At 36.8% G+C, this 14,322-nt stretch overlaps 2 protein-coding genes across 3 annotated transcripts in view; both read right to left on the bottom strand.

The window, feature by feature from the left end:
- LOC119085245 (gamma-aminobutyric acid type B receptor subunit 1) overlaps positions 1-14,322 on the bottom strand; it is a 271,765-nt gene that overhangs the window by 227,953 nt on the left and 29,490 nt on the right. The gene's annotated exons all lie outside the window — the stretch shown is intronic.
- Positions 8,548-9,975, bottom strand: LOC119085275. Its single transcript, XM_037195629.1, has 2 exons — positions 9,317-9,975; positions 8,548-9,086 (listed from the first exon to the last, which is right to left on the bottom strand). Exons 1-2 carry the CDS (start codon positions 9,896-9,898, stop codon positions 8,793-8,795), a joined length of 876 nt encoding a protein of 291 aa, XP_037051524.1. The 5' UTR covers positions 9,899-9,975; the 3' UTR covers positions 8,548-8,792.

Below are 14,322 nucleotides of genomic sequence, written 5' to 3'. Positions count from 1 at the left end.
GACATTTTAGAATCACGATTGTGACTTATGCATATGACGTACCTGTGTTTAGCATGTTTGGTGTTTTCTTAGAGACCTGTTACGGTCGATAGAGCTGACTAGTGTTAACTAACAGCAGAGACTAATCATTTATGATTAGGAAAAACCCTATGAACTATGTCTGACACGGTAGTCGAACCTGGGACATATAGGGCGTGAGTCCATCGCTCTACCGATTGAGCTACCTGGACGTGTCGGAATAAGTAAAATAAACTTTGAAGGGTGACTACTGCTACGACAAACCATCTATAAAGTCAAAGTATATGTACTAGATTCTCCTTTCATCTATCCAATGGAATTCCACATGTCTTTGCATTGACCTCAAAACGGTATTTTCGGAAACCGTATCACACATCACGTCTACTTGCCATACGAAATAATAATAATAATAACGTCCACTCGAATAATCCAGTCTTTGACAGTCTTTGATTGACTTTATAGATGGTTTATCGAAGTAGGTGCACCCTCAAAAGTTCACGATACTGCGAACTTTCGTTCAAACTCCTGTGAAACAATCAATTAAAACTTGACACGTAACCAACCCAACCAGCACTACTCACCTGAGAGTTTGCCCCTCTGTATTTCATTTTCTTGATCACAAGCGTTGGGTATTCTCCATATTATTAGAAAATTAACTTTGATTATTAAGCCTTGGGTTCCCATATGTGTCAACATATTTCACTCAGGTTAACAAGAGGAAATTGCAGAGAACTGTGCACAAATCACAATTTTTTTTGATGATACAACTAACACGCGTCTACACTTATATATTCGACAATTTTTAGACCCGTACGAAGTACTGGGGTCTTATAGGTTTACGCATACGTTTGTAACACGTCGAATTGGACTCCCTGAGTAAGGGGAAACCTATTGTGGTTGTCTAGAGATGCCAAATCCGCGAAAAAAAAATGTCCGTCTGTCTGTCCGTCTGTCCGTCTGTCTGTCCGTCCGTCTGTCCGTCTGTCTGTCTGCACGATAACTTGAGTAAAACGCATCCGATTTTGAAAATTCTTTTTTTTCCCGTTTGGTAATGTCAAAAGACAGGCTAAGTTCGAAGATGAGTGATTTTGGATCGACCCCTCCCGAGCTGTGGCCCAATAAGTGCTTTACGGTTTTTCGAAGATATCTCCGGACATTTAAACGGTAAACTTGTAAGTGATACGTCAAATAAAAGGTATTTACAATACCGATCGACAAAAAAAAGTTTATGGAAATCGGATGACCGACTCGTGAGTTAGACCCCTTGGTGTGGAACAGGCACAGGGCGGCAAGCAGTTTTTGCTTGTAGGTCGGCCACATTTGAACATATTTCGTCTGTTTTAGCTTTATTAGATAGGTATTGACCGTAAAAAATTTTATGAAATTTTGTTCTCCGGAGCGTGAGCTAGGTCTCTTGGAGTGAGCTCTTATCTGGCTACTCGGAAGTACAGTGAACGTGGTGTATTTTGTCAATATCTCGAGTAAATTTTGACCGAATTTCATGATTTTTTTTTGTTTGAAAGGTATTAACGAATGTAAAGCGTCGGTAAAATTTCCGGTCTCCTAACAAAATGGCTGCCGGTGGCCATATTGGATTTTATTAAAAGTGATATATCTTGGGAAAAATGGTACTTAGAGAGTTTCTGTTAACATGGAAATAATTTGTTATGTGTGTGGGGTGTTTCAGGCATTCCATATATGGACATTTATATATGTCTATATTCACGTATATTGAGCTATATACTGGCATATAGAGCTATATAATAGCATATTCATCTGTGAAATGTTTATTTATATTAGGTAAATATAGCGGTATATAGCTGTTTAAATAGGAGTTTATGAAAGTTGACTTCGTACGGGGCTGTCTATATTGCCCGGCAATTGATTTGTAAATGATAACAAGGCAAAGAGTGGATAATGTAAATGATTTTAAAGGGCGAATTGCTTTTCAGTAGAGAAGAGTATGAAGTAAGAGAAATAAAGAGTTTCACATTATAGGCTTTTGGTACGAATAGGTGTTTCGTACGGGTCGGCGTTAGCTATGTTTATATTTAACTATTCGATCTTTACGCTTACTATTGCCGTGGTTACAAAATCGCGATCGATTGTTCTCTTTGAAATGTCGAAACTAAATTTTCACTTGACAGAAGTCGCAGGGCTTTACTGATGTTAGTGTCAGAGCAGAGGTGTCAAATGTTTCTTTCATTTGAAAACTGAAGGGTTGCATATTGGCGATTTTCACGATCAACAGATGTCACTGCTTTCTATGTGTGATTCATCTAACTGATGTTCTTTCCGCTTCTTTCTACATTTGTACATTTTGGGGACGATATTTTCTGCTAGTCGCATCCTAATGTTGCAAATATGTTGTTTGTAAACATAATGTGACTTTCATTTTTTGGTTCTGTCTCTGGTCGATATTGTTTTTCCAGCTATCTGTCGGTATTACTTAAAATGAGTTTTAAAACCTAGTATAAGTTCATACTATACGGCGTGTTACGAACGCTGTGAAAGTACAGTATACTTGTAGACGCCCCAATTATATGAAGCGAGGTTAATCAATTCTACAATCAATCCTATATTATGCAAGGCATACAATTATTTACTTTTAAAATGTTGCGTTAATCCCCATAAAAGACGTGAGTTATTTTAAGCGATTCATTTTCAAATCCTCCAATGTATCTGAATTCAATACGACAAACTTTTAACATCCAATTTCGCGGTGACTGGTTTATCGAAATTTATTTCTGTAATTCACATAATGCATTAGGTAATACAAACGTATCACCTTTGTAAATATTTTACGAGTCAAAATTTTCATTAAGAGTTCACTGAGTGGTTTCGTTAGCTTAGGTTGGGCTTTTGTTCATGCCTATGGTTGTTCGTCTGTATATAAAATACAGAAAATGCAGAACGTCTTTTAGTAGTATTTAAAGAGGTGTTCAAAAGACGGTGCAATCGCGATATTTTCAACAAGTCGATTCGTCAAAATCTTTTACTTCATTTGTTTTGTACCATGTTTAAATAGCATGCTATTTAAGACTACAAACTACATTTAACCAGAACTTGCTGCTTAATTTTGTGGAATCCGGCTTCAACAGATGACACAACCATCTAAAAGAGCAAGGGCGGCTCCAACAGATGATTCAACAATCTAAAAAAGGCATGTGCATAGCTTAGAGGATATTGCGCTATTATTGTGGTTAAACTATGAAGCGTTTAAGTATAGTCTGACTTCCGACATGATAGCACTGTTACTGTGAGCGAATTTTCACTTAACTAAACTCGAAATGATTCGTTAGTTGGCTTCGTTTAACTAAACCCAACCAGAAGTTCATTAACTCCCCAAAAATCTGGGCACGATAACAACTTGAACTGCAAACTTTAATCATCGTAAAATGATTTCCAGCAGACAACGCATACCCGGTCTAACACGATTGCACACGTTATAATGGTGTACAATGCAGAAGTCTCGTATAAGAGAGGAGTTTTGCATTTCAGACCAATTAGATAAAGCTTTTGTTATATCCACTGTGTAGGCAGAAAATGATTTACAAACAACACTTAAACAGGGTGGAGTTGAAGTATGCACATATACAAACAATTTGCACCAGGAGCGAAAATGCATAGAAAAAAACTTTTTAAATTAAATTTTAAAATGTAAAAAAAATACGGAGTGGAATGGTCGGAGTCTGGTTCCTCACTCAATTGTTTGCATTTCGAGTATTTTTGTACATGAAATTTTGTTGCAATGGTGCTGCAGATGTTTTATTATTAAAAACTTGTTTGAAAAAGCATTTGAAAAATGGAATTTTAATTTCACAAAAAAAAAAGTTGAACGGAACACAGCCGAGTTCAAATTTGATTTTTTGATGTCATTGTTTATTCAAATGAAGACGTTGTTTCTCTGTTTTAAAATCAAATGCTATGAAAAACTCGTCAATTGCTCGACATTCGCTCGAAAATAAAATGGAACACAACGTTTACATCAGACCGATATAAGTAATGTTCCATAGGCCGGTATATGATTCACGGATATGTTTTTCAATGATTTAGAGAAATGCTCGGAACTCATCAGGTTTTGGATGTGTTCAATTCAAATTTATCCGAAACAGATTTTGACCTCCATACATTGAACCTGAAACCTGAAATTCGTTGTATCCTACAAAGTTGGGCCGGTCTTCAATCTTAGGTCATTTTACGTCTGACATATTGCGAGCCTCACCTCAAAGGTTTAGTTATTTGTTAAATGCATACAGTGTGGAAGAAATATTATTTTGTGACCATGGAACAATTCACTGATTGGGAGATGGTAGGTTTGATTTGAAAGAAGCTATAGAGAGGGTTAGCGATACTACAGTTCAAATTTAAAATGTGACCTCGAAAATTTAAAAATTTTTATGTGTCGGGACCATTAGTGAAATTTTTGAACTTGATTCCTTCACTACGAGTCAACTAACCAAACAGTATTTTGTCTCGAAGCCCGTTCCTTCTTCTGGCGAGACACAGATACATTAAGTCCTTGTTTGGAGATTTTTATTTTGCCGAGAGGTAGATGTGTACCACCTTCGGCTCTGGCTATCTCGATGCAATATAACAATTTCCAAACAATTACGTCAGATATTTTACTTGCGAAGCCCTGCGAAAATGAAAATGATCGCAGGTGTCAACGGTGTGTTCTTGCGAAAATTTCGGTTTCGCGGGGTGCTGCAAGTAATAGTACATTTCGTACCTAGGACTTAAGTATTTTTTTAGCGTGTGAGAGGTTTGCAGACAGAGCCGAAGGCGAGGTCTGGAATCGAATACGCCAAAAAAGACTTTTAGTTCGTGAATAGTACATCTCGTTACGAGTGATGAAAAGTTGTATTTTTCCTTACTAGTCTACCGACGTCTACCGAAAAATTCAGCTTTCATCACGAGTCAGAAACGACGATTTTTGTGCTTGAAAACTGAAATGAGACGAAACCACAACACCATTAACATAGAAATCACTCTACAGCCATTTCAACAACAAAGCATGCACACTTGATCGCGGCCGGAAAAATATATATGAAAATCCATTTTCGGCCGGAGAGAGCTTCCGAGAAAGTACTTTCTTGGCAACAAATACCTCTCTCTGAGAAGTACAGAAAAATTGAACTTTTCGATCGTAGAATGCGTGTCGAAATCCGTCGAATTTCAGTCTTCAAGCACAAAAAATATTTTGTGCCACCGAGAATTGAAATACGACTCTTTACAGCACTCATTTTAGTGTTGTAAAGTCACTTATTTCAGTAACCGTTTGATGTAATATTACAACACTCAAAGCAGTGTTGATATGGAATTTGTATGAGTTGTTACAGCATTCGTTTGAGAAAATGCAAAGCAATGTGATCGATCAAATTTGAAGAGTGATTGTTTACAATGAAAATTATGATTTTTTGTGCTCTTGTCTATTTCAATTCTCGGTTGGCACAAAGCATGATGTGACCGTGACCGTGACCGTGACATATCAAGAGCTGGTGCCTGTGCACATAACCAGTAGAGTTTGAACGTTGAACCGCTGATAGTGGGACTTATCCACTTGGATCCCCCTTTTTACTCTCCGGTTCATAGTAAGCGTGCATTGTATATTAAACAAATCACGTTTACCGTGAACAGCGCTGGATCGCTACTCGAGGTATGTTGAAACTTAATCTAACAACAATCACCGTCGCTCGACAAAGTGATCGGACTAACTACACGGCAGTGGGGAGATGAACCGACTACCTGAGCTCTTTCATTGCTCGAAAAATATTGAGGTATAATACAATACAATGTGACACAATATAATGCCACAAGGAGAAATCAATTACCTGATAACGAATTAGTTGTTCGAATCTCACCTGTTATAACTTTACAATTACCTGTCTTATGGAGACTCTCACTAATCTCACCATTGTCCATTCCGTTTGTTCCGTTCAGTCTTTAGATAATATTGTTTCATTAAGTGGCCTAATTCCACATTTCATAATCACTCTTTTGTTCTTCGCGCCCATCGAAACAGAGTCCACCAGGAAGTCATTAGGTCAAGGTACATACGATGGAGATAATATTAAATTAGATGCATATACCTTCATATCTTCCACTGAGTGAACGAAGGTTTAGAAAGCGGTTGACGAGTCAAGAGTTGAAGGATGAAAGCGAAGACTAAGACAACTAACGTAATCCTGTATAGAAAAGCGGACGAAAGTCGGTTACTGTCAACCGGCGTTCTTTTCGGTCCCAGAGAATTTCTCCTTCTACGAAAGGTAACGCAAAGACGCTTTCGGTCCTAGAGAAATCGGCTCTAGAGATTTCCTTCTTTTAAGAAACATAACGCAAAGGCCCGACCCTAGAGAATTTCTACTTAGTCCTAGCGAACTAGATACCTCAGGAAAGTCAACCCAAAGCAAAAATCTCACACAAGAAACGACACAGGGATTTCAACCAAGTGGTCGACTAAGGCCCGCTAAAACAATCATTAAAAATTTCGAAGCAAAATTCTTCGCTATTTGCCACTTCCAAGGCACACGTGGACTCAACAGAAGATTCACCCTTTTACGTAACACTTCCACTCTTTTGCGTAACTTTCAGTGCATCAGTCTGCACATTCCACTGATCAGGGTCACACAACGAGTCAGCGGTTAGCAAGTTTTTTCAACTTTCGTTGACTTGACAGACGTCGACAACAACTAAAACAAAACAGACTGAAACTCGAAGCGCGCAACATTACGGAAAGAAAAAACTCTAGACAAATCACAAATAATTGCAAACTGTTTGCACTTGCTCACGAATGCACAGCATAAAAAAGACTAAGGCTCCTAATCGTACCGGATTATCCGTGAAGGTTGGCACAAAGCATGATGTGTTACACGTATTGTAATGAGATTTTTTCAGCACACGACCCAATTTTCCTTGGAAAATTGTTTCCAAGGAAAACCTGGGTCTAGTGCTGAAAAAATCAACCAAGGAAAACTTGGGTCTAGTGCTGAAAAAATCAACATTACAATACTTGTAACACAACATACTATTTCATCCTGCAGTACCAAAAACGTCACATTCACTCACCAAATTTAGTACCAAAAGATCAACATTCTCCCCTACTCTTTTCTCTCAATTCTCATTCCCACTTATGTAATTTTCGATCCTAAGTTTATTATTTCCTAGATGTGTCAAGTCGTTGTATGCATGCGAATATAATTTTTTTTTATTGTTTTGTGACTGGGTCGAAAACACACCGTTTTGATTCTTGGTATGTAATACGTAATAGTACATATTCGATTCCAGACCTCGCCTTCGGCTCTGCCTGGAAACTTCTCACACGCTAAAAAAGACTTTTAGTCCGTGGTACGAATGGTATTTTTCATATTGGACGAAGTCGCACTTTTCGGGTCCTAGGTATGAAAAATACTATTGTGCCACCGAGAATTGAAATACGACGGATTTCAATATCGATAACTAGATTGAAATGTCCAAAATTACAACACCCGTTTTCATGGCTTATTACAACACTCAAACCAGTGTTGAAATGAAATTCGTATGAGTTATTACAGCATTCGTTTTAAAAAAATGCAAAGCAACGTGATCGATCAAATTCGAAGAGTGATTGTTTACAATGAAAATTCTGAATTTTTGTGCATTTGTCTATTTCAATTCTCGGTTGGCACAAAGCATGATGTGTTACACGTATTGTAATGAGATTTTTTCAGCACACGACCCAATTTTCCTTACTCGCTCCGCTCGTAAGGAAAACTTGGATCTAGTGCTGAAAGAATCAACATTACAATACTTGTAACACAACATACTATTTGACACCTGAAAGTATGTTTGACGCGTGAAAGTATTTTTTGTGAAAAATTGTTTCCTAACTCGCCGCTTTTTTCAAATCGTTTAGGAAAAACGTTGTTCCTGACTTATGCTAAAAGGCATTTTTAGCTAATTTGGTTCCAGTAATCCCTTCCGGCTCGAGCTGGAAACCTCTCATTCGCTAAAAAAAATCCTTTTAGCATGCGTTAGGAAATAGTTTTTTATGCTAAGAATTAAGTAAATGGAGCCCCTCAAGCATTCATTCATTCTAATCGCTAACATGAATATAAATACGGTGATACTAAGTACATAATGAACTTTGATATCTTGAACTCGTAAACTCAATTTATACAACTCAGCATCATAATTTGCAAACTTTAGATGTCTCCGTTGCATAAATCGTTGTAATGAAAGTAGGTGCAAAGTGATTTAAAGGACTTTGCACTCGATGTCATAAATAACCGTTACTATCGCGATTTTCTTTTGGTCAGTTTCTTATTAAGATTACCAAATTTGAAGACATTTTTAACGAGTAAAAAAAAAGATAACTGAAGCATCGTGCCTAAAAGACAGAAAGTAGTCAAATTATCAGCATAATAGACGGAAATTGTAGAATGTGGAAATTCTTTTACATTTTCTTTTTTCTTGCAAACGAAGGAACTCCCCAAAAACATTCCTTATCAAACATTTTTTTTTTTTGTAAATTTATAAGGAAACAAAAGCTTACAGTCGTTTGACTCAATTCATTTTTGTTTATTTCAAGAGTTATATGTAGGAATACCACATAGATAAAAAAAACCGTAATGGTTCTGAAAAATTAAAGACTTTTATGTTCCTTATCTTAGAAATTTCTGAGTTAATGCTTTTTTCATGGAATAGAATGTTTGGGTAGAATGTTATACCAAATAAGAAATACCCGTAGGCAAAGTCAAAATAGCAAAAGAAAATATTTCTTTCGGTAAAATAATTCAATACTTTGAAGCCACCCAAATTATTTCAATTGGTGGTGAGATGTCTTCACTGCCCGATGACGAATTCATTTTGATGTTGGAATTGACCAGTGCCGCTTTTCGTTCGAAGGTAGTCTTTCGCGATGAAGGAACTTTCTCCCACATTTCCCTCAGCTGGCGAGACACTGTAGCCTTTCTCCATCTCGGATGGTTGGCCATCAATTTTGAACGAGCTTCCTTTGCCCACAACGAATATGCGTTACATTTTGATTGCCCGCAATCAAGTTGGCGTGATGGTGTGCACTGGTCAGTCTAATTTAAAAAAAATAATAAATAACGGTAGTGGAAGTCGAATTCATTATTCAGACCTAGACTGGTCATATGGGCTAATCGGGCAAATCCAGATGCGTCCTTGGCCTTTTTTACTTAGAATTCCTATATTACCTCCTCTTTGGAGTAGAATTGACTAAGTTTATGCGCTTTTTAAGCAGATTGCCCGACGCACCTCTTGGTAGCCAGTCCAGGTCTGCCATTATCACTACCTGTTTCTTCCCACGTGTTTTTCGATTAACCGTACGTTGTCTGGTTTTAACTTTATCTGAGAACTCACTTGATGCGACATTTTCGTCGTCTTTACTACTGCTTGTGTCCGTAGAGTCTTCAGACATCCCTAAATCGTTGAATTTTTCTGATTCCACATCGACTTTCGGTACTCGTTGACTCGATCGCTTTGTTGGTTGAAGCGGTAATGTTTTACGTATTCTCCCATGTGTATACACTCTTTGACTGTCATTATGCAGCTCAAATTCCACTCCGCTTAAAGGATCTCTCATCACTCCATGTTCATCGTTTTCACCAGAGCTACTACTCGTATCTGTAGTGTCCTCAGCAGACGACAATAAGTTGATAAATGTTTCCGGTTCGAAATCAGCGAACGGATCGATTAAAGGTTCTGACTTCCTTTTCGGCTTTACTTTTCCAGCAAGACTCTTCGGATTCGAATGGGAGCTAGTTTTTCTCTTAGAAGTTCTTTGGGCGATGCTCGGGAAGTCGCGTAATTTTGTAGATATTTTCCTCAATCGACCAAATCTGGAAATGCCAGAAATGTTCTCGTCTCCGTTCATTTTTGCTTAACTTTTAAATCGTACACTATCACAGCAAGTTAATACTTAAATATGGATGTGCTTGACGCAACTTGACAGCTAGGTCCATTGAAATCATTCAAATAAAGCCATTTACATAAAATGAATAGATAGAAATAGATGGCGTCTTGGCAGACTTGGCACCATTACCTTTGTGGCTTAAATTAATAACAGCAGTAGACTAAAACAGCTACTCAATCTGAGATCTTCTGTTTAATTTGGAGCAGTGCTCTATAATTTCACAGAAAAACACCACCTAATTAAGAAATAGTTACATGGATACACGTAGTATGATGTCGGTAAGACCGTATAAAGACGTAATAGTAAGTTACATTGGATGATGCGAAAGTAATTCATTACATAAGGTGACAATTTTGTGATGAAAGCAAACTTGCAAGAGGGTTTTTGAGCAACAAGCTGTGGTAACTCTTTGGAGAAGTGAAGAGTTTCTACATCCTTGCAAGGCAGTTGCTGACAAATGCACGGGGGAGTTGTTAGTATTTCGCTTAAAAGGCCCGTCATTGAGAAATGACAGGACAGTTTCTCGAAAAAGTATTTTTTTTTTTTTCAAAAACACCTTTATTGGTATGAACAGTACAATCTTAACTATTTGTTAATTTATTACTAGGGTTGAGTTGTACTATCTTCCTTTTACTTGCGTAATTAGAAGAAAGTAAGACTTGTGTGGGTTTTACGACCCAATGGTCGAGTCCCTATGCGGTGTGCTGTTTTCATCCTTCATGTCAGTTCGTGGGGTTTAACACGTTTCAGCCTCCTTATTTCATTTGTTATATTTCTCGAAAAAGTATGGAAAATTTTATCACAAAAATTCACCGAAAAAATTCAAAGAAATTCGCCTCTTATGCTTTCCATTGTATTCGGCCATAGTCTCTTTAGATCGCCAAGGCATATTTGAACACTATACATTCATTCTAGTACTTATAATAGCGGAGTGTCACAGTTGTGTCGAAATATTTTCTGTGTTTTTGTCGCGACAAAACAAGAAAAAAACTCTTTGTTTTTGCATCGAGTAAAAAGTGTTTACTTGGCGACCTAAAGAGACTATGCCCGAATACAATGGAAAGCATAAGAGGTGAGTTTCTTTGAATTTTTTCGGTGAATTTTTGTGATAAAATTTTCCATACATTTTCGGGAAACTGTCCTGTCATTTCCCAATGACGGGCCTTAAAAATTAACTGAAAATTTTCCACATGTAATCGACTCGGTAATAGATCACTTTTGCAGGGGCCAGAATTTTCCCAACAAATTGCTTTGTAATGTTTAACTTTCGCATGGGACAGGCAGTAAAACAAGCTATGTATGTATGGGGACCAGCTGAAACAAAACGAGTAACTAATTTCAGAGTCGCCAACTGTATCCTAATTTCTTCTTATGTTGAAATCGTTTCGATTTTGTTAAAAATTTCGAACAATAAAAATCTGGATGATCTCGATAATTTACATTTAAACTTCAACTCTGACCTGTCTATCCACATGCCAATTAGACTACAAATGGCCGATATTATATTCATCTAAATAGTTCGATTTTATCTTCTGACTGGCAGTTATATATTCGTTACATACTAATCGTGTATAAAGAATGGCTCTGTTCCCCTTTATCCGTTCCTGACAATTCTGTTTTTTTTTTCCTCTCTGTATCATTAATTCTTATTTCGGTCATGGATTTCACCTTTCTCTGGGTAACAGAAACAACATGGCGAAATATCTCCGACACAAAACCCCATTGTTAGTCATTGATATTATGAATCAGGTGTTATATTGTTGTTTGTTTTCCGGTGTGTCTTTTTTCTTCGTACAGAATTTTTATGGAACTAATTTATAAAATATCACACGTTCGTGACAAATAAATCAACCAGTCTGACAATCACTTAGACGTTTGTAACAAATAAAAAATGTAATTATCATTTATGGCAATCTTCATAAAGCACAGGCGAAATGGACTCACATCTTATATGTATACAATGTATAGGATGTGCTACAACAAGCATATAGGGGATTCAATGGCATCATTTTGTGTTCCAAATAATTTTTCGCTCACCCTTAACATAAATCGATGATATTTTTACCAGAGTAACGCACATCTGTATTACTGTGTGTATCGCATCGCTGGTGGAATTTTATACTCCATATTACGAGAACGTATGACATTCATACATGATGATTGATTGCTCTTTCCTTCTTTATTTTATTCTTTTTTTTTAAAAGAAAGTTCACAGAATGTTTGTTATGTATATAATATACCATCCCTTACACACAAGTGTCAATTCTGAAAAGAATCCTACCGAAATGAAAATGGTTCGCTGAATGTGATCTGTCCTAGGCCAATGTTTTCCTTTTCATCGTTGGCTGTATTGAGTATGTCTATAAACAAAATTGAGTCATTTTGGTTTGGGCGTTTTGCGTCTTTTATTTGCCGGAGAATATATTTCTCCTCTTTATTGATGGTAAGTATAATATGAGATTTTCTAACATATATGATGTGTTTGCTAGGTTTATGGTGGATATATTGCGTAATGTATATATCTGTGCCGTTTATATACACGAAGTTCAGTCACTCATATATCAATTCGAACTGCCTCCATATAAGTAAATTAAATTTCCTGTCTTCAAATATTTACTCAGGAACCATAATCAATTTTATTAGGAACGTTTTCGTTTCACGTTTTTTTTTGCTTCATCTTCTTCTCTTTATTTAAAATTGAAATGAAATCTTATTTCTCACTGAAGTGGGATATAGTTGTACTGGAGCTGTATAATATTGGTTTTTGCAACGTCCATTAGAGATGGGCAAAAAAAGGGAAGAACTTTTTCAAACTTTTGAAGAGTTTAACGATACAGAGGACATTATTAAAAACGGTCTTTTGAGTAAAACTTTGTGTTTTTGAACCGAAATGAGGCATTGTTATAATGTGATCAGCTGATTGAGGTGTTGTTCTTTAATTATTTTTTTAGACCCGTACGAAGTACTGGGGTCTTATAGGTTTACGCATATGTTTGTAACACGTCGAATTGGACTCCCTGAGTAAGGGGAAACCTATTGTGGTTGTCTAGAGATGCCAAATCCACGAAAAAAAAAATGTCCGTCTGTCCGTCTGCACGATAACTTGAGTAAAACGCATCCGATTTTGAAAATTCTTTTTTTCCCGTTTGGTAATGTCAAAAGACAGGCTAAGTTCGAAGATGAGTGATTTTGGATCGACCCCTCCCGAGCTGTGGCCCAATAAAAGCTTTACGGTTTTTCGAAGATATCTCCGGACATTTAAACGTTAAACTTGTAAGTGATACGTCAAATAAAAGGTATTTACAATACCGATCGACAAAAAAAAAGTTTATGGAAATCGGATGACCGACTCGTGAGTTAGACCCCTTGGTGTGGAACAGGCACAGGACGGCAAGCAGTTTTTGCTTGTAGGTCGGCCACATTTGAACATATTTCGTCTGTTTTAGCTTTATTAGATAGGTATTGACCGTACCAATCAGGGAAATTTTTTTTTATGAAATTATGTTCTCCGGAGCGTGAGCTAGGTCTCTTGGAGTGAGCTCTTATCTGGCTACTCGGAAGTACAGTGAACGTGGTGTATTTTGACAATATCTCGAGTAAATTTTGACCGAATTTCATGATTTTTTTTTTGTTTGAAAGGTATTAACGAATATAAAGCGTCGGTACTATTTCTGGTCTCCTAACAAAATGGCTGCCGGCGGCCATATTGGATTTTAGTAAAATAGAAATATCTTGGGAAAAATGATACTTAGAGAGTTTATGTTAACATGGAAATAATTTGTTATGTGTGTGGGGTTTCAGGGATTCCATATACGGACATCTATATATACCTATATACAGCTATATTGAGCTATATACAGGCATATAGAGCTATATAATAGCATATATTTATCTGTGAAATGTTTATTTATAGTGAAATATAGTTAAATATAGCGGTATATAGCTGTTTAAATAGGAATTTATGAAATTTGTCTTCGTACGGGGCTGTCTATATTGCTTCCGGCAATTTAGTTGTATATGATAACAAGGCAAAGAGTGGATAATGTAAGTGATTTTAAAGGGAGAATAGTTTTTCAGCAGAGAAGAAAATGAAGTAAGAGAAATGAAGAGTTTCACATTAAAGGCTTTTGATACGAATAGGTGTTTCGTACGGGTCGGCGTTAGCTATGTTTTTGTTCAGTTTAAAGCAATTGGTATTAGATTTCATTCAATTGTTTGGCAATACTATACGAGTCTTCTAGTGACCTTGAAGAAATGACGATTGTTTCGCCATATGGCGATTAAATCTCTTACTTCTTTTGTTGAAAGTGTTGTGTTTTTGATATAAAATCTATTACTTCATTCGTTGCAAAAATAGTACATTACTATGCAAGGGAAGTAAAGTG

This window comes from Bradysia coprophila, unplaced genomic scaffold (assembly GCF_014529535.1).
Source record: "Bradysia coprophila strain Holo2 unplaced genomic scaffold, BU_Bcop_v1 contig_94, whole genome shotgun sequence".
Lineage (NCBI taxonomy): Eukaryota > Metazoa > Arthropoda > Insecta > Diptera > Sciaridae > Bradysia > Bradysia coprophila.
This window is presented reverse-complemented; position numbering and strand designations above follow the sequence as displayed.

What these genes read in the sequence shown, in the direction of transcription:
- LOC119085275 (XM_037195629.1), bottom strand. Translation starts at nt 9,898, where the DNA reads ATGAACGGAGACGAGAACATTTCTGGCATTTCCAGATTTGGTCGATTG. An exon ending in AAACACGTGGGAAGAAACAG is followed by an intron (nt 9,087 to 9,316) that starts GTAGTGATAATG and finishes TTTTTAAATTAG; the next exon opens with ACTGACCAGTGCACACCATC.